The sequence below is a fragment of the Nicotiana attenuata genome, chromosome 6 (genome assembly GCF_001879085.1).
Source record: "Nicotiana attenuata strain UT chromosome 6, NIATTr2, whole genome shotgun sequence".
NCBI lineage: Eukaryota > Viridiplantae > Streptophyta > Magnoliopsida > Solanales > Solanaceae > Nicotiana > Nicotiana attenuata.
Window position 1 is genome coordinate 7770544 of NC_031994.1, and position 20145 is coordinate 7790688.

Consider the following 20145-nt stretch of genomic DNA (forward strand, 5'->3'; position numbering starts at 1 on the left):
CTACTTTCCCTGGTTGCTCTATTTTGTGATTTCATGGAAAGATCTCGAAGAGATCTAGTCCAGATCTTGTTCAAAACTCTCTAAGAGTCAGTCTATGGTTTGTGAGTGCTACTCTCTCGATGTTTTATGGTTCAAATCTCTGGTTCAAAGCCAGATTCTCTTTACCCCTCCCCTTTTCCTCAAAACACTAATCTTTAAACATAAATCCGTCCAGATCTTTGTAGATCTGAAACGATTCGAGCATTATTTGGTGTTTTCCCTCGAAAATCTTTGTTTTGGTTAACGGCTTCGATTTCATTTACCTTCTTCTAACAACTAGGGTTTGTCCTGAGTTTCTTCAAAAGGTTTTTAACTTTAAAATGTTGAATCTGACTATCTCTTTACATGTTTGATTAATTTTTGTGTATATGCTCTAACCCTAGATATTCTTGTTTGTGACACTGAGTTCTTCAATTTTTTTCGTTATTGGGTTTATTTATGTGAACCAGCTATATTAACTGATTCTATTTTAAGTTTTGAATAATGGTTTCCTGTTAAAATCAGTATTCATTGGGATTTTTACCGATTGATTTCTATTAGGGATTCGAATAATTTTCCTGTTAAAAGTAATATTTTCTGGGATTTTTATTTGTTTCCTCATTTGTGACCTCGATTACTTATACTTGCCTTAATTATTTATCAGTACGGTTTGGGGATTGGCTGACTCCCTATATGGCACGATATTGATCACTTGCCTTATTTGAGCCCTAGTTCTGTACTGTTAATTGATTCTCCTCAATTTAAGGGGTCTCTTCCGGATTTTCCACAGGAATTGATTCCCTAATTGGCTGATTGATTTTATTTGATTGTTTTACAGACCGTGATTTCTTCTTTACCTTATTTGTTTTACCACACTAAGTGCTATATATACCGTCTCATTCTGATTCTTCAAACACGAACAACAGTTCACAAACGCACTCACACGCAAACTTTGCTCTCATCTCTCTCTGCTATTTGGGTTCATTGCCTGTCTAGTCTGCTGAAAGCCAAGACTAGACTGTTGAATCCTACCTACTTTATCTTCTGCTTCCGCTTCCTTAACTGGTATGCTCTCCTATGTGTTTTCTTACAATCAGCATGCCTTTCTTCTGAACTTGTATGTTTTTCCTATTCAGCATGTCTACAGCTATTTGATTCAACCACGTGCCCTGTTGTCAACATGCCTTCTTATCTCATTAGATCCTATGCCTCATGATTATTAGCATGTTCACTAGAATCTATGCTTACTGTTGTTCAATTTGACTTCTGTGTTTCCTTATAATCGACATATCTTTCTTTTGCTTAAGCAAATCTATGTATTCACTACAACAAACATGTTTACTTCTGTTCAACCTATATGTTACTGTAATAGCATGTATACTTCTATTTGATTGAACCTATGTGTCTACTGCAATAACATGTTTACTTCTATGTTGACTGCAATAATATATTTACTTCTGTCTGATTGAACCCATGTGTGTCCTGCTCTCAATCTGTTTATTCCTGCTCTAGCTATACTTATGCGTTTCCATATGAACCAGACTCATGCTTATTTCTTCTTCACTAGCTTGTCCCTTCTATCTTATGTTCACCTCTGACCAACATTTGCTCCTAAGCCCTGCTATCCCTTTGCATGTAACTGTATGTTCATCTAGTAACACTTAATAAATTAAGATGAACGTGAGTCTTTGCTTTGACGTTTTATGACCATGTTCTGTGTGCTTTTTGGTTTGCTGAACCTTTGTTCAGAATGCTTCCTAAACTATTTTTCACTCCTGATATGTCCTTACCTCTAAACTGTTTCATACTTCTAACATTGCCTTCACTTTTATAACTATTTTCACTCCTAAATGTTTTCCCCTGTTGAACTAGGTTCACCTCTGAATTGTTTTACTTCTGAACTGTTTCTCAAAACTGTTTTCCATTCTTTCAAGCACGATCTCCCACTCTTACTCTTTGAATACCTAGGATCCTGCCCCTCCAGTGTGTGTACTGCCTAGGAATCCATGAGATTCCTCCGAACTCTGGCACACTAGGGTTGGCCTCTCCACACTACACAAATAACTACTTCTCTTTGAAAGTTTTCTGGTGTGAGCATTGCCCAGGGTCCTTGAGGCCCTTGGGAACTTTAACACACCAGGACACTATTGGGTGCACTATGAGGTTATGGCATTTTTGACTGGTTGAAGGCCTGGTTTGCCATGTTTATCCTTTGGGCCTATATTAAGGCTCCCTATAGTTGTAGCAATTTCATTTCTGTAATTCATTATTAATGTCATGTCAGGCCCAGGGCATCCCAATTGGATTGGCTGGGATGACTGTTTCTCCTTCCGAGTCTATAAAATCAGAGTTTCGATCAAATCACACATCGCAGTATACTAGGCCTTCTGGATTCCCAGCATCTCGTAGAAAAGGAGTATGTAATGTAGATTTTGAATAAGAGTATAAATAAGACAAAGGAGTTTTCAGAATTTCATTTTTTTGATCATAAATAATCGCCAACAAGAATTTGGTTCTTTTTACGAACTTGATGTCGACAAATCTGCGAATCTAGAAATTTATTTCGGCCAATTGAACCTTCTCGAACTGTTTCTTTTTAAGAACCAAAAAGATTTGTGCCAAAATAACAGATGCCAAGAAGAACAAAAGTCCTTGGACATGTAATGGATATTGAAGTACTATTTCTGCATCTCCCTAACCAAATCCACCTACATTAGGATTACTCGTTAATGGTTGATCAAATTTGATAGATTCGCCCTCGGAAACAAGAAGTTCTGGTCCAGGAGAGATAATATCAACCACTTGACGTCCATCTGACGCATCCGTTATGGTTTCTGTAATAATAATAATAATCTTTATAAACAGATATTGGGGAAATTAGTAAAAAGGAGGGATTCTTATATGATTTTTTGTAGGGAAATCGGGTAGAAATCATGCTTCTAGTAGCCTGTTTGGCCAAGCTTCTTTTTGGCCAAAAGTGCTTTTTTTTTTTGCCAAAAGCACTTTTGGCCAAAATTTGAGGTGTTTGGCTAAGCTTTTGGAAGGAAAAAAAGTGCTTTTGAGGAGAAGCAGAAGCAGTTTTGGAGAAGCAGAAAGAAGTAGCTTCTCTCCTAAAGCACTTTTTTGAGAAGCACTTTTGTGAAAAATACACTTAGAAACAGTTTTTTAAAGCTTGGTCAAACACTAATTGTTGCTCAGAAGTGCTTTTCAAACTAATTAGCCAAACACAAATTGCTTCTCACCAAAAGTACTTTTGAGAAAAACACTTTAAAAAAAAGCACTTCTCAAAATAAGCTGATTTTTGCAGCTTGGCCAAACGGGCTATAGGTCTATATTATGCTTACTTGCATTAGAAACCATGCTTTAGGTCTATACTATGCTTGCCTGCATTAGAAATCATGCTTTCTGTTTACACTATGTTTACCTACATCAGAAAACATGCTCTTAGGATCACTTGGCATACTAGACAACATGTTATAGGCTCACTACCTCGTTTGTTACAAATTCTGTTTCTGCATAATCATCACCTAGGAATCCTGTTATTAAGTTAATGTTATAATTCTGCCCAATAAAAACGTCCATTCTTTGTGCATTAGAGATCCTGCCTTGGGACTGTGTTTGTGTTCGCTTTAAACCCTGTCTACATCGCCTAAATCAATAACTATCTCGTCTATAAAAACTGTTTAAAAAACGATCCCAACACTTAGATGTAATAGAGATAAGTGTGTATAAACCAGTTTTTGTAATGTAATATTCAGCACCTAGACCAGCATGCCTATAGGACTTAATAAATTCAATTTGTTTAAAACTGATTCCCAGAATTCTGATTGCATTTAGACAACGTGTTTATAAAGTAACTCCTAGGCAAGCCTATAAGTAATCAAGGTCTAATAAAAACTGTGGAACTATGCTTTGCTTATTTGTGACTGCCCAGATTCAACAGGTTTTAAAATCAGTAGGCAAACTGATTAGGCCTCTATCGCTCTGCCTTAACTCCATGCTGCATATTCTCTGCTTGTCATTCTCACCTAGATATCATGTTCTAAGACCTTCCTGAAATATCTAAAATCTGTTGTTTGAGACGTGCACTTACTTGCTTTATTTGTAGAGGTAAAATGTGAGTCTTTTAACTGTTCTATCTTTGGTCCAGTCCTACGTGTTTTGTTTGTCACCTAGAGTTTTCTCCTTTTAATTATTTTAGGAGAGTCTAGATACACCTTAACTAGAAGTCCTAAATACCTCCGGGACTATATAAGTAAAGGGACGGGTAGCGCACGCATAGGATACATCTTAAGGTTGCTAGAATGCTTTAGGCTATGACCAAGGGGAGGGTAATTGGGTAGTGAATGATATGATGACCTGTGCGCTAATGCCACGTGTAACCCCTCTATTTGAGAAAGGCTTACCGGGTATTGTACAGATGTGATCCTATAGGCTAACAAACTTAGGACTTCCCTCATCTTATTTACATATGTGTGCTTAGACTGCTTATCTGTTAAATTTCCTTTATCTTATATGTGTTCTTAGACTGCCTATCTGTTAAATGACTAATTCACATAATTTAAGTTCGGCCGGGACCCACCGTTGTGGACCGCGAAGGGTGCCTAACACCTTCCCCTCAAGGTTATTTCGAGTCCTTACCCAAATCTCTGGTAATGCAAACTGCTTTCATGAGTTAATTGTTCTAGGTGCCCTAACGCACCTTAGTCCATTAGGTGGCGACTCTTCAAATTCAAATACCCAATTCCCAAAAGGAAATGAGTTGTTCCCAATGAATGTCGAAACCCGGACTCCGCGAGGAAAAAGGGGGCTCGACAATGATTCTTGGCTCTGTCGCTCAGGAACTCTCAAAGATGTCCGTTGTTGAATGGCCGGGATACTTCCTCTTTTAATTATCGGTAATCCTCTATTCTGTGGCCGCGAGTGCCATGATATTTGCATATTAGGTTAGGATCCCTTTGGGCTGGATCAGACTATAGGGGTCGAGGCCACTTGGTGTCTTTGACGCATCCGATGGCAGATATGATGACGACAACATCGATGTTAAAGTTGTACTCAGATAACCTTGGCGTTTCCTGTTGAAACTGTTTTTGCTCATGAGTCCCCGGTTGTTTTGACCTCGATCGCTCCTCCATTCAGTTCTCACAGGGTTTCGCCCAGACCCATTACCTCTTCGTTCTCCATTATATGGTTGATACCAATCCCCGTTTGATCTTGGTTCACGATCAATGTCTCTCTTGACTCTGTCGACATCTCTGACGGGATAAACGGACCTGGAAGGGGCCCCAAGTTGATCATGTTCGACCCTAATTTTTGATTGATACCACTTATGTACGCCGGCCCAAGTATCAGCCAAATATTCGACCAGATTTTGTTTCAACTACTGTGAAGCCAACGAGCTACGAATGTTGAGTCCTTGGGTAAAGGTATGAACTGCCCAATCATTCGCGACCGGAGGAAGGTCCATCCGTTCCATTTGAAATCAAGATACGAATTCTCTGAGCATCTCATTATTCCTATATTTCACTTTGAAAAGGTCTGACTTCCTGGTCTCGACCTTGATAGCTCTGGTGTGCTTTTACAAAGGAATCTGCAAGCATAGCAAATGAGTCAATATAATTAGGAGGTAGGTTGTGATACCATATCATAGCTCCCTTTGACAGAGTTCCCCCAAACATTTTCAGCAGGACAGACTCGATCTCATCATCCTCCAAGTTGTTTCCTTTGATGGCGCACGTGTAGGAGGTCACATCGTCATTTGTGTCAGTTGTTTTATTGTACTTAGGAATCTCGGTCATGCGGAACTTCTTAGGGATCGGCTTCGGAGCTGCGCTCGGAGGAAAAGGTTTTTGAACAAACTTCTTGGAATCTAGGACTTTTAATATCGATGGTGCTCCTAGGATTTGGTCGACCGTGGAATTATAGTTTTCCACCTTTTTGTCATTGGCTTTGATTTTCTCTTCTCCCGGTTCTACCCGTTTTGTCAGCTCCTCAAGCATTTTTATGATTTCGGGGTTGGTCCTCAATTCATTTTAGTTTGGCCTCTCCGTGAGCGGTTCATTTCTGCGGGTGACTTCCCGGGATGGCTGGGGCTCAATTCTGCTCGACGTGCGGCTTTGGTTCTGCAACTGGGCTATCATTGCCTGTTGAGCCTGTAATATTTTGAAGATCACCCGCAAGTTGATCCCATCACTTTCACCGCTGTGCGTATTTTGGGCAATCGATCGGACTTCCCTGCGGACGCTGTTCTTAGGATCGGTAGGCAAATTTGCATTGATGGCCACATACGAGCTAGCGTCGATCGGGTCCACGGCTAGAACTCCATTAAGATCGACATGGGGCACCTCGTTATCGGGTGCTACATTGTTGTTCTCGCCATGGTGGCCGGACTCAACATCCACATTTAGAGGGGCATACTAGGAGTTCGACATTTCAAACTTTAACCTGAAATCAAAGATACTCCAAAGAACAAGTGTAATAGGGTGTGTTATAGGAATTGGTATCAAAGTGCCACTATTATCCTTAGCCCCACGGTCGGCGCCAAATTGTTTACCCTCAAAATCGGATAACAATTAAATTTGTAAGTGCTTTTAAGGATACGCAGATTAATTTAATACAAAGCGATAAATTGAATTAGAATGAACAAGTAAAGATATAGTAAATTCAAACCACGCGAGGAAAATGATCCTAGCCTTAGTGTAACGTTTACCTTCAATCCGGGTTCACAGTGGCCGGTATTGATGAACAAGAAAAAGAGCTTTGATAACAGTAAAATAATAATGTATTGCCTTGGAATGCGTGTTATAATTTGTTTCATGAATTATTAGACCTCATTTATATAGTAGGGGAGTCCTACTCTAGGTACAACTCTACAAAAGGTAAAAAAATCTTTTGATTAACTGATTGTCGGTTCTTCATCTATACGTGCCGAGATTCCCGCCGTGATATTCGGTCGATCACGGATATTACGGCCTTCTGTTGGCCGTGCTTGATTGCCCGATAATGTTCTTCGAAATCGTTCAAGGCTAGGACCGATCCCGGACCATGACCCCGATATTCTCGAGGGGGGAGTCATGTCCCCGAATTCTGACTCGATGAGACGTTTGCCTCGATTTCGATCCCTTGTCATTATGTCTCGAGCTTGGCTTATCTTATCAGACCGGGGTGTACCATGAGTCTAGTGTTACCCGTACACAAATTTCTTCTAAGCTTTTAACTTGAATAATAGAAAGCTAATCCAGTGCCCTGGGACCCGGGCTATAATATAGTTGGGCATGCAGAATAAGGAAAAAAGAGAAATAACAAGATTTACAATTGGTAACTGAAAAATAGCCACAATTTCAAAATAATCGAAATTTAAGCACTTTTTCATATAAAGATAAAATATGAACTAGAACACCTTTAAAAATCCGAAAAAGTTCAGCATAATATGCTGGAGTTCAATTTTTTACACATGAGATTCCAGCATAATATGCTAGAATTTCATATTGTATTGGAGTTCCAACATAATATGTTAGAAGTTTATATGCATGAGCCCCATAATTCAACATAATATGTTGGAATTTCATATTGTATTGGAGTTCCAACCTAATATGCTAGAAGTTTATATGCAGGAGCTCCATAATCCAGCATATTATGCTGAAACTTTCCGTGTTTCAGTGAAAGAGTGGCTATTTTTTAATGACTTTACAAATTTTTCAATTACCAGTCTGAAAACTGGCTAGCTCGTGCTATTTTCACGTCAAATAATGGGCGAATTTATTAGTTAGTGGGTTGGAGGTAAGAAAGAAAACAAGAAGCCACGCGGTCCAATAATAAGTTGACGACACATTAAAAGGGGGTTCCACATTTTTAATCTCACTAGCTTTAGTGTACGTGCGTTGAACGTGTAAAAATAGTATATAAGAATATATTGTTGAAAATTAGCAATTGACATTAAACTAAATGTAATATTTGTTACACGTATTAAACTTCAAAATCACTTATGAAGTTCATAAAAGTTTGTCGAATAAGAAAAAAAATAATATAAAATAAATTTGAATTTGGAGTCCTGAATGTAGTATTTTTTACATAGTTAAAAAAAAAATTAATTGATAAGCAAAATTTTAATTAATTTTATACTCTTAAATATTAGAAAAATAATTATATGACTATTTTATCTAATGTGTAATTTATTTTAAAAGGATAAAAAAGATGAACGATATTTCGGTAAAGGATTTCGTGCTTTTAATATAATAATAATATAAATATAAAGTGTTACACATTCAAAGTCTTAAAAACAAGGAAAGGCTATGGATTATAATACAACTACAAGGATTCATGTTAAGGAAGAAAGACAAAAACTCCAAGTTAAAAGAAATAGTATACGTTCAGAATCGTGACCCCGTAGATTCAACCATAATACTATACGTTGTGGATTAATAATAGTATATATATATGCTGTAAATTCATAGCGTTATGTCTCTTAATTAAGTATCCAAAACGATTTTTTTTTCAAATGTAAGGAATTTTAGTTTTGTTACATAATTTAAACAAGAAAAAGGATTTATATAAGGTAAAAACTTAATGAATTTTAAAGTCCTAATAATCTTTACATGGTCAAATAAGGAAAGATTTAATAAGTAAAGTTTGAATTGATTTTAAGGTCCTAAATATTAGGAAAGTAATTAAATTATGATTTTGTCCAATGTAAAATTAATTTTAAAGGGTAAAAAAGACAAACGATATTTCGTTAAAGGCTTTCATGCTTTTAATATAGTATAAATATAGATAGATATAGATAAATAATATTATTAAGGTCGACGGAAGGTAAATTTAAACTACCAACAAGGGTTGTGGTGGAGTGTTAAGTACTCCTTCGTCCTTAACCAGAGGTCTCGAGTTCGAGCCCTGGTATGGAGTCGACTTTGTTAGGGAGCGCTTTACCCCCATTGTGGGACTTCCCGGCGCGAATCCGGATTAGTCGGGCCCAATGTGGTACCGGATACCGGGTGAAAAATCAAAAAAAGAAGAAGGTAAATTTAAACTATTTGTAAAATGATGGGGTTATTTTGGCCCTTTTTATAAAAAAGAAAAAGAGGGCATGAACTCAACTATTGGTGGATTTACAAATTACAAGTATTGTTTCTTCTTTTTCAAAATTAGAATATGCATTATGATGAGTCAAATAAGTAGGACCACATTTTGGGGAGGGAGGTCTGCATTTGGGGAGATGTTGCTACCAAATCCCATTGTTCACAACGCGTACCCGCAAGATCTCCTCTAACTACTCCCTCTTGTCCGACTACAAACACTTCTGTGTAAATCCCAATTCCCTTTTCTTGATCTCTGAAAAACCTTTTCTCGTCTGTTCCACCGTAAAATCTCGAGAATTGGGCTGAAAAATCTATCACCGAAATACAAAAACAATCATGGGTTTGCAATCAAACCCAAGAAATATATGGATTCTTCGTCCTAAATTTACATTGTATTGGTGTGACCCATCCGAAATAAGTATCTTCCAAATAAATGTGAGAATTCCAATGAATCCCTAATTGTCTTTTTTTGTTAGCCTATCGATAATTCCCTAAATTAGACCTGCTTAATCTAGAACAGAACGTGCAATCCTTGAATATCTGAAATTGTCTAAGTGGAAATAGCTTTCTTATCATTCAATGAGCATCTTGTATTTCATAAAAATTAGGGGCAATATAATCCTTACGTAAGGGNAATTCGTCTTTAAGATTTTTCGACAATTTGTGTTATTTTAAAATTATTAGACGTATTTATGCTTAATGTTTTACTTTGTTATTAATTTATTATGCATGATAACTTAGTTTTACTATTGTTTTGTTATTTTACTTTTTCTTCAAGCACTTTAATAATTAGGTTTCTATATTATATATACTACATATATTTATATAGCCATGTATAAGAGCAATTTATATTAGTATATATATATATATGGTTTACAAGAAATTGCCTTAAACAAAAAAAATTAAAAAAAAATAGCCCGAAAATAAAAAAGCCCGTTAGGCCCATATGGGCCAGCGAGCCCGACCCATTTAGCCCAGGACCATGTGGGCTTAGGCCCGTCATGGGCTGGTTCCACCCGTTGAGCCCATGAAGCCCGGGACCGTGAAGCCCGGGACCGCTAAGCCCAGGCCCGTTTAGCCCGGCCCATTTAGCCCATTTAGGCCCGGGCCCGGCCCAGAATACATCATTAGTTGAGCCCATGAAGCCCGGGACTGCCAGAGCCTGGGACCGCTAAGCCCAGACCCGTTTAGCCCGGCCTATTTAGCCTATTTAGGCCCGGGCCCGGCCCAGAATACAACATTAGGTCCAGGCCCAGGTCCCAGCAGAGCCACAGGTCACAGGGAGCCAGTCATAGGTTCCCGAGCAGACAGAGGACCCAGGGACCCAGACTCAAGATCCCATGCAGACGGAGGGCCAATAGGGAGTGTCTTTTTCCTCTCTTCTCTATTTTTGTGCTTATTTTGGTTAGTTGGCATTGAGGACGATGCCAGCTTTCATTTGAGGGGGTAGCCCTATTTGGATATTTGGATGACTGTACATATGAAAGTATTTTATGCTTTCTTTCCTTTTTTTATCTTTGGTATGTATATAATTTTAACATTTCATTTCACTTTTCGTACTTTTTACTTTGGGTCTGTATATAAAAGTTTCGTTCTTATGTATATTCATTCTCCCTATTGTATATTCGTCTAAATCCCCTCGTACATATTCATTTTCCTTTCCGCATTTGTCCTTTCTTAGCTTCTTATTTTATGTTCGCAGCTTCTTGTTTTGAGCTTTTGCAATAAGCCTTTGGTTTTCTTAATGCCACGGTTCTTTCCAAAGGTGGAATTTGTGTGAACCGGGTGGCTCTTCCCGATGATGGATGGCATGACAACCTTCTTAAGGGTTTGAGTCTGTTTTTCTTTTTGATTTTTAGTAGTTAGTTGATAAGGGTGCCTCAAGCAAAGCTTCACTTGGGCCTAACACATTTGTCTTTCATCCCATGGTCAAAAACAAATCGTTGTGTGTAGGATGGTGAAAGTTGTGACCTTGAGACTCTTGTGTTGGCCGATAATCATCAAGTGGTTTTTCGGGACCATTGTGTTGTTCAAATCTTATCTAAGGTTGTTGTGGATCCCCGACTCCGTATCTTTAGCAATCCCAAAGCTTGTGTGGTGAGAATTTGAATTGCAAGTCCAAGTCCCAAGCCATTGGTCTAGAACTTGCCCTGAATGTTTGTCTAGGCGAAATCCTAAGTGTAATTTGACTTGAGACGTGATTATAGACTCTCCTTGATCCGAATGATATCTTGAACACTTCCATAGCCTACCAATAATAAAATCCCTAGTCAGCCCTTTTGAGCCTTAGACCTTTTTCTTTCAAGAACCACGCTACAAGCCTTTCCCCGTTCTAAAGATACCCTCTCTTGGCACCCGATCTTTCCCTAGCACATGGCAAAAGTATAAGTTTGGGGGGAGAGACGAGGATTGCAACAAAGTGGTAAAAGGTACAAAATGAAGAAAAGGAAAGGTAGTGAAAAAGAAGGAAATCAAAAAGACAAAAAGAATGTTCAATGTAGAAAAGAATGAAGGGATTCAATAAAAGCAAAGAATGAAAGGTGTGGAAAGTTTAGAAAGGAGAAAAGATTTGAAATGAACAAGAAAGAGTGACAGTGTGTCTCTCTAACCCCTTGGAAGAAGTGAAATGACTTAAAAAGTCAAGTGAATGTGTGCCAAAAATGAAGCAAAAGAAGTGCTAAAGGGAAGATGGAACCTACTTAGACCAAACATTTCCTACCTTAAACAAAAAGCCTTCATTATGTCTCCACAAAAGCCCTATATGATCTTGAGTTGAATGAAGCTTACACTAGTGGTGACTCACATAAGGGGCAAGCATATGGTACNGTGTTTCCTTTGAATACTTCATAAGCCACAAAAATACTGGAATGAATAGCAAAATAGCTATTGTTCTACAAATGAGTTCCACTAGAATCATCTTTGCCTTCACTTTCTTTATTAGTGTACCAGTTAAATCTTGAAGCATGAATAAATATGTATCTACTCCAATAACATGCTGATCTTCAACATAAACTGCTTGTGAGACAAAACAAAGGAGTATATTGCATTCTTTTACTAACACAAGCCTGGTACTGACCTGGGGTCCAAATGCCAAAGTCATCCATTCTTCTCGATTGCGTCCTTGTAACATATTCGTAGTGGTTGTGATGATCTTTGGAGCCTTAGATATAACTTTAGCTCTCCCCTGCTGGCCAAAATATGGGTTCCCAAGGTCAAAAGGCAGTAGACAAGCAAGGGGCTTTTCCAACTTTGACCCATTCTGGTGTATCCAAGCAATTCTAATATGTTGGGCAGACTTTCTATTGCAGGAGCGACCACAAATCATTTCCAAAATTCTAGCACTGGACACAAGGAGAACAAGAATCACATCATCTCCAAGCAGAAGAGCGGCATTTCTACCGATATGCTTATATGAAGCACTAACATAAGCAAAACGCAAGGGCCTGATTGCTCCTCTTCTAGTTGGGTAATTCACATCATCAGAAGTAGGTGCAAGCGCTAGCTTACTTGACTGGACAGACTTCATATATTCAAGAAGTATCTCACGGAAACTACTATAGACAGTAGTTGGTGGTACAAAAGACTCAAGCACAGTGAGCATGTTCCTGTAAATCATGTCATCAAATATCCCTCTCCCATTGTCCAACCAACTAACTTTGCCATACACACACCTATCCAGCAGAATAATCACTAAGAAAGCTAGAGAGAACTTACTAGCCTTAGGTCGCTGCCCAGTGTCAAACCAATTGGCTACATGGGCATTGATATCATGTTGGAACCACAACATATATTCAAACACTCCCCCATGCTTTGTCAAATGTTGCCTGCTTGGATTTGAGGGTGTAAAATGGTCCTCTAACCTCCTCTGAGGTGACTGCACCCAGATTAAAGGAATAGCACCCGAGCCAGGATCAAACGGAAAGTCTAATCCAAATTCATCCTGTGAAAACTGATGCAAATGAGACATCTCCGCTAAGCACTGGGCAAGCCCAAGTCGATGTCGAGGGCAAAGTATTTTAGGATGTTCAATAAGCAATTGATTCCAGCAACCATATCCCATATCAAATTCAATGGCAAGAATTGGAACTTTTGCATTGGATTTAACGCTCACTAGACCAATCGTACTGATTTCTTGAGGGAGCACCAGATTGGCGTGTCTAACAACCTCCGTGATGAGCGTCGTACCAGTTTCGTTTCTCTGAATAACTTTGTCAAACATTTTATCTGCGTCACTTTCAAAAATATTAGCTCCTTCTTCAGTGGATATCCATGGTGATATATCATCCAAAAAATTAATTCCTTTCCTATGAGGAGATTTGTCAAATATCTGAACTACAGTGTCGCTTGAATTTTTCTTCACCATCGCGCAGACTTGCTGGTCCTCCTCTAATTTGCCATCATTGAATCAGAGTTTATCTCTGTTGCCTCGAAAATCCCCTCATATTTCATAGGCAAAATCTCTATAAAAGCAGATTGTTCAATCTGTTTAGTCATGAGAAAATCTCGTTGAATACTTTTAGCAAACCATTAGGTATCGCTATGTCTAGCTTCTTCATCGTTGATTGGAGCATCTGATTGCGCCTCGACGATTACTTTGGGAAAGCAGCTATGTAACATTTTGTCGAAAATCTTAGGTGTGTGATTATCGTCCAAATTAGCTGCAAAGTGAGAGGTATGTGTACTTGCATCTTTGTCGTGGCACGCAGCTGTAACAGAATAAATTTCCTCAATTGCTTTGGGAAAGCCTTTTGTAGGCATTTCATCGAACATATGCATGACCTCTGAGTTTCCATCTTCAAAAATTGATTCAAACTCACAGAAGTTGGAAACATTACTCTTAGCAGTTAGAGGACTTATATAGGTCTCTGGTAGTGCTAATGTTTCTGAACAATTAGAGTAAAATTGGAAATCAGTTGAACACCTTCTTGAGGCAGGGGGAATCCATTTGCGATAATGCAGCTTCAGTTTCTCCGTAAAATTCTTCCAGTCGACGAATTGTTTGTTCCGATATAGCGACTGGAACCATGCTAAAGCTTCACCATCCAAGTAAGATGATGCTAAAGAGAGTTTAAATTCGTCGGCAATGGAGTAAAATTCAAAATACCTCTCCGCCTCTAAAACCCATGCCTCCGGATTTCCACCACGGAACCGTCTTAATTCCACTGAAATAGGGTTGTCACGAAGAGTAGGTATTGCCGGACTGCAAATTGTTGGATCCCGGGGGTGGAATGGACGTTGTAGCCTTTCTCCCCACTAGCTCCTTTAACAACAAACGAATATCGGCGAAATCCTTAGAAAGCGAATCCTTCATTTTCTGAATTGAATCACGAATTGAGTCATCGACGAAAGCCTCGAGTGCTTTTTGGTCCACCATTAGAGACCTCTAGATGAAAGCACCAATGTAACAAACGTGAAATAACCAATTCGCACACAAGGAAACTCACTTGTAGTATTTCCCTTACTACTAAACAGAATTACAAGGAATAGCAATTGAAATGACATAGAAAACTGATAAGAATAAAGAGGTGAGAAACAGAGACCGGTATAGAAGGAGATGAGGAAATCAGAAATACAGAGCAGAGATGAGAGAGAACATATTCAACATCACATTTCGCATAATTCCTAAAACTGCCGATGACACCCTTTTATCTCCTTTGTCACGTACTCCCTACTCAACCTGGATCCCAAGCAAATGTATCGTCGGGCTGTCTAATTCCCTGGCCATATAGTGGTTTAGCCCCAGGCCCAATAGCTTGGCCAACCTTTGTCCAAATAACTGGCCCATAAGCATTATCTAACTTATCCATGTTCACAACACTGTTTCTGGATGCAGCTTTAGTGAGAAAGAAAAAAAAGAGTTTTCTCCGTAGAGCTTGATAAGCATGTTAGAGGATTATATGAAGAGTGGTTTAAGAAGTTTGATACTTTGTTTGGGTCTTTCCTCTATATCTAGCTTTTAAGGAACACTATATCGTGGTGTTGAGTACTACTCTCTCTCCCCCCCTCTCTCTGTAAGTAAATCTTGATTCTTTTAAAGAGGATAAAGACGTAAATGCTTAATAAAAATAAAGTCATACCCGATATACAAAAGGATGATTTTAGAACAAATCTTGCTTCGTGGTAGTCACATGCACTGCGATTTACCCAGGTACTCAGATTCACGTTCTAAATGCACTACACGAGCAGCCATGGAATAATATGAAATGACAAATGTATATTGTATAGTGCAGTAGTGCTCATATCTTGCTATTCTGGGAATTGGGATGTATTGTCCACTGGCATTATCAACATTGTTAAGGCCTTAAGCAAAGCTAAAATGTTTGAAGTTATGAAGTTGTTGTTGTTCTGCTTTATACATTCATGGTGATTATATTTGAAAACAAGGTCTTTGAAGGAAAGGTATTTATGGTCTCCAAGCTGAACAAGAAAATCTAAGAACGGTGGTGGAAATGGTTCCATAATTAAGTGTTGCTTCCTTTTCCTGTGGATATCTTTTATGCCGATTTAGTTGTTACTAAAGACTTGTTAAGATGTTGGTGGTACTATTCTAGTGATACCTATATTCTAGAGATACCACAATATGTTTGTTAATTTTAATGAGTTTTACTTTTATTTTGCTGGGCAGATTATTGTTGAAAAACTTAAGACTGGTGTTATAAGGGGTGACAATGATCCTGATTTTGTTGATGTTGCTCTGGACTTGGATTCTGGTCTTGGGATCTTTGATGCCTTCTTTGCTAGTTTTTCCATGATCCTTGTCAGTGAGGTTAGTGGCTCAACTTTTATGTTCTTTTATTAAACTTGTTTGATGTGTGTGTTTTTGTTGATACTGCGATCGCTTTGCGGCTTATTTTGGGGAGCTCTTTCCACCATGAAAGAACTTTTAGACTAAATGCTGCTTGTGAGTGTTACTTTCACCATGTAATTTTGTCGTTTGTATGAGAAAGAGAAAATGACAATGATACGGTTACTCACGAAACATGCTTAACCGAGAGAACTAGATGGTTGATTATATTCAATGAATGTATTTGTTTCTCAATCCAAATGCAGTTTGGCAATGAAATATTCATTTTGGCAGTACCTTTCTCGAGATATTGCTTTATTCGTTGATAAATATTTTATGGATGATTATGCTGCTAGATTGGTGATGAGACATTCATAATAGCAGCTCTGATGGCAATGCGTCACCCGAAGTCAATTGTTTTGTCTGGTGCACTCAGTGCCTTGTTTGTTATGACAGTAAGTGATTGAATCTCCTTCTTAACTGTATTAGCTCTTAGAAGCAGCGTTTTCTCTCTGTTTCCTTTTCTATGTTCAGTCATAGCACCTACACTGACAGTGTTCTGTTCGTTTATATGAATGTTTTATACGGTATTGAACTCTTCTTTATTCATCTACTAGGAAGTCATATTGTTGGAGGTAGTTCTAACGTTATGCTTTCTCTTTCATGTAAGTAGATACTGTCTACTGGACTTGGTAGAATTGTGCCAAATTTGATATCAAGGAAGCATACTAACAGTGCAGCTACAGGTTATTCATTTTACATCTTATAACTTGCTTCTGTTGTGCTATAATTCCCATACCTAAGATGTGATTCTTGTCGGCTGCAAAAATGTCTAATCAAATTTGTAATGTTCTTTCATTGTTCTAAACTTCTATTGTTATTTTAAAAAAATTACCATACTGACCCTTTTTTCCCTTCAGGTTCTTCAATATTGGTTGTCTAGATATCAATAAGATCTGTTTTGACTCATAAGTCAAGGACCTTGAAATGTTTGCCCTTTGTGCTGATTGAACTAGTTTAGAACTAGTCCTTGTTTCTATGTACCATAAAGTAGATAATTATTTTTACCTGGAATGCTATACTACTCTATCGTTCGTTATTCCTTTTTGTGATGCTATTTCGTTTTCTTATTTTTTTTTCTTCTTTTTGTTTGTGACTCTATCCTCTTACGTATTTTCCCAATCTCTTTTAAGATGAGGCTGATACTCTCCATTCTATACTTCATTTTACCTATAGTCCTATACTAGCAATTTGTTCTATGAGATAATTAGGATGTTTTTATTTTTATTTTATTGCAGTTCTTTATGCCTTTTTTGGGCTTCGGCTTCTCTATATTGCATGGAGGTCGTCAGATTCAAAAGCTTCCCAGAAAAAGGAAATAGAGGAGGTATGTGTACCTTAGCAAGAATTGGAAGAAAATTGTAGTTACTATCTTTGCACATGCACAAATATTCAACTTGAGCTTTATTTTGAGATTCTAATTGCACAATGTGGAGATTTCTCAATGAAGTTTCATTTTCTCTATTCAAAGGCTAGTCAATTCTTTGTTTTATTTTTTAGATTTCACAGGACAAAGAGGTCCGGTTAAGATCCTGCCTTGCGATTAAGGGGTCCGAACCCTGGATCCGTTAAAAGAACAAGGGGAGGCTTAGTCGGAGGCTGAGCCTCTAACTCTTAGGAGAGGACAGGGTCGGTCCATCACCAAAAAAAATTCATTCCTCAAAATAACCATATGCAATTTACTTCTCAAAATGTCAGGTTGAAGAAAAACTTGAAACTGGACAGGGGAAAGCAGCAGTCAGACGTTTCTTTTCCAGATTTTGTACGCCTATATATTTGGAGGTATGTCTGTACATTTGAGCTATTTGATGCTTTTAAAGGGTTGTCCTGTTATATTTGTATTTGACCCATTGGGTGAAACCCTCATGCAAGAAGGAAGTCAGGTGGAGATGGGGTGTCCTTTCTCCAGGTGAATGATATTGTTTTTTCGTTCTGTAACTTGAATGATAAGTGAAATAAAAAGGGCAACATTAATTTCAATGGTTGCTGTAAAAAAGCATGAAGAACGGAGCCTTCCTCAAGGCCGTGTTCCATAAGTGGTAGGAAAAATTAAAGGAAAATCAAATTTGTCAGATTTCCCTTGCTAGGAATGCTTTTTGCTGATTGTGACTAATACTTGTTTTCTCACCCCGTCTTCTGGTTTGAGCATGTGGAAGTAAAAAAATTGCTGAGACAGGATAGGGAAATTATAGAATTTTTTATCTAGACAGATTTAATAGTGGTCAGAAGAGAGTTCTCAAATGCACTCAAAGTTTCCTGTAAACTCTTCTCCTTCCACCTAAAACTTCCCCTCAACTTCCCCTCATTCTCATTCTAACTTTACCAAGCCATACACTAGATACCCATCCCAAAGGATGCAAAGTGCATAAAAACAGTTGGGGAGTACTTAATTGGTACTTTGGGGTCAATAGAGTCTCTTACATCCAAAAAGTGGAGAATGAAACAGCTAATATATCTTCTCCGCTCCTTCTCCAAAGAAAAATATGTATCTTCTCCACCTTTACTTTGCTTCCTCTCTTACCACTTAAATGACCTGAACGTTCCTTTCATGTTGATTTTGCTGCTCCTTGAGTTATATCAAATACAGCATTATGAGGTTATGACATCTTAAGTTAATTACGATCTCAAATTTATGACAGCTGCAAAATAACTAATTTATGCCTACCCGTGTGTTGTCTGTGCAGTCCTTTATCTTGACCTTTCTAGCAGAGTGGGGAGACCGTAGCCAGATAGCAACAATTGCTGTAAGATATTTTCAATTCCTTTTCTTTGTTGTGGCCCATAAAAAGCCAGATGCTATGTTGGTTGTCATGTGCTTCTGAATGTCTTGGCTTTCAAGTGTTTCTTCCACCTCCTTGTTTTTGCATTTGTGTGTTTGTGCTTCTTGGGGTATTTGATTGATGACACGAGGAAAAGAATTAGGCACTCTGTTTTGTTTATAACTTTTCAAATTCAAAAGCTGAACATAGTGATCCTGGTCTGGCATCAGTTGAATGGGATACCCACTTAACTGGCACCCGATTGTGCTCAATCGTCAATTGGGTAAGCTAGTTTTTCAATGTAATATAGGTTGTATCTACTAGATTTGTTTCTCTAAAATTTGATGCATTATATTGCAAGTACAACATTTTACAACTGAACCACCATGTGAGGTTACTGGATTCTGAAATGACAATCATATTCGATGCGTTTATATTAGTCTCTGTCCCACTCCCAAATAGGTAAGCAATTCCTCATTCAATAATTAGAGAAAGTCTCTTGGTTTTATTCTACTTGTAAGTTCTGTAACACATTTCCATGTGCTATGAAATATGATAGTTATTAGTATTTCCAGACTTTAATGTACACAAATTTTTCGTTCAGTCATGCTAAGCTTTATGTGGCTATCTCCTTTGCCGAGTACGTTGTGCGATAATACTGTGAAAAGGCTCAATAAACTGCTTACAGATTTCGGGGTTTTAATAGAAGTTCGAGGACGGTGTTTCACCGATTATATGCAATTCATTTTGCAGCTAGCTACACACAAAAATGCAATTGGAGTTGCTGTCGGGGCTATAATAGGACACACTATATGTACTTCAGTGGCAGTGGTGGGTGGAAGTATGCTTGCATCCAGGATCTCACAGCGGACAGTAGCTACGGTTGGGGGCCTTCTTTTCCTTGGGTTTTCCTTGTCATCATATTTCTATCCACCTCTATAATTCCCACTTCATAGTTTAAGCTAATTCATTAGGGATGGGTTTGCCCGAATTGTGGGCTTAAAAGGAAAAACAAATTTTTTCAACAGGTATTTCACCTTATTTTTGTGTAAATGTAAACTGTAAACATGCTGAATATTCGTATGAATCCGGAAACATTGCTACAAAAGTGGCTGTAACTTTATGCCTATCTTTTAGAGATAAGTGTGGAGCGAGATAACAGTGATACATAATAAAAAGTTATAGCCTGTTTGGCCAAGCTTTTTTCTTGGCCAAAAGTGTTTTTTTTGTTTGTCAAAAGTGCTTTTTTTGTCAAAGTTAAAGTTGTTTGGCCAAGCTTTTTGAAGCAAAAAAAAGTGCTTTTGAGTAGAAGCAGAAGCAGTTTTTGAGAAGCAGAAAAAGGTAGCTTCTCCCCAGAAGCACTTTTTTGAAAATTACTTTTGAGAAAAATACACTTAGAAACACTTTTTAAAAGCTTGGCCAAACACTAATTGCTGCTCAAAAGTGTTTT

At 38.1% G+C, this 20145-nt stretch overlaps 1 protein-coding gene across 1 annotated transcript; it reads left to right on the plus strand.

Moving 5' to 3' along the window:
* LOC109227616 (GDT1-like protein 4) lies at nucleotides 15453-19893 on the plus strand. The gene is made up of 8 exons (XM_019392815.1): nucleotides 15453-15491; nucleotides 15718-15858; nucleotides 16233-16331; nucleotides 16550-16622; nucleotides 17175-17263; nucleotides 17635-17718; nucleotides 18621-18680; nucleotides 19449-19893. The coding sequence occupies exons 1-8, from the start codon at nucleotides 15453-15455 to the stop codon at nucleotides 19635-19637; spliced, it is 774 nt and encodes a 257-aa protein (XP_019248360.1). The 3' UTR covers nucleotides 19638-19893.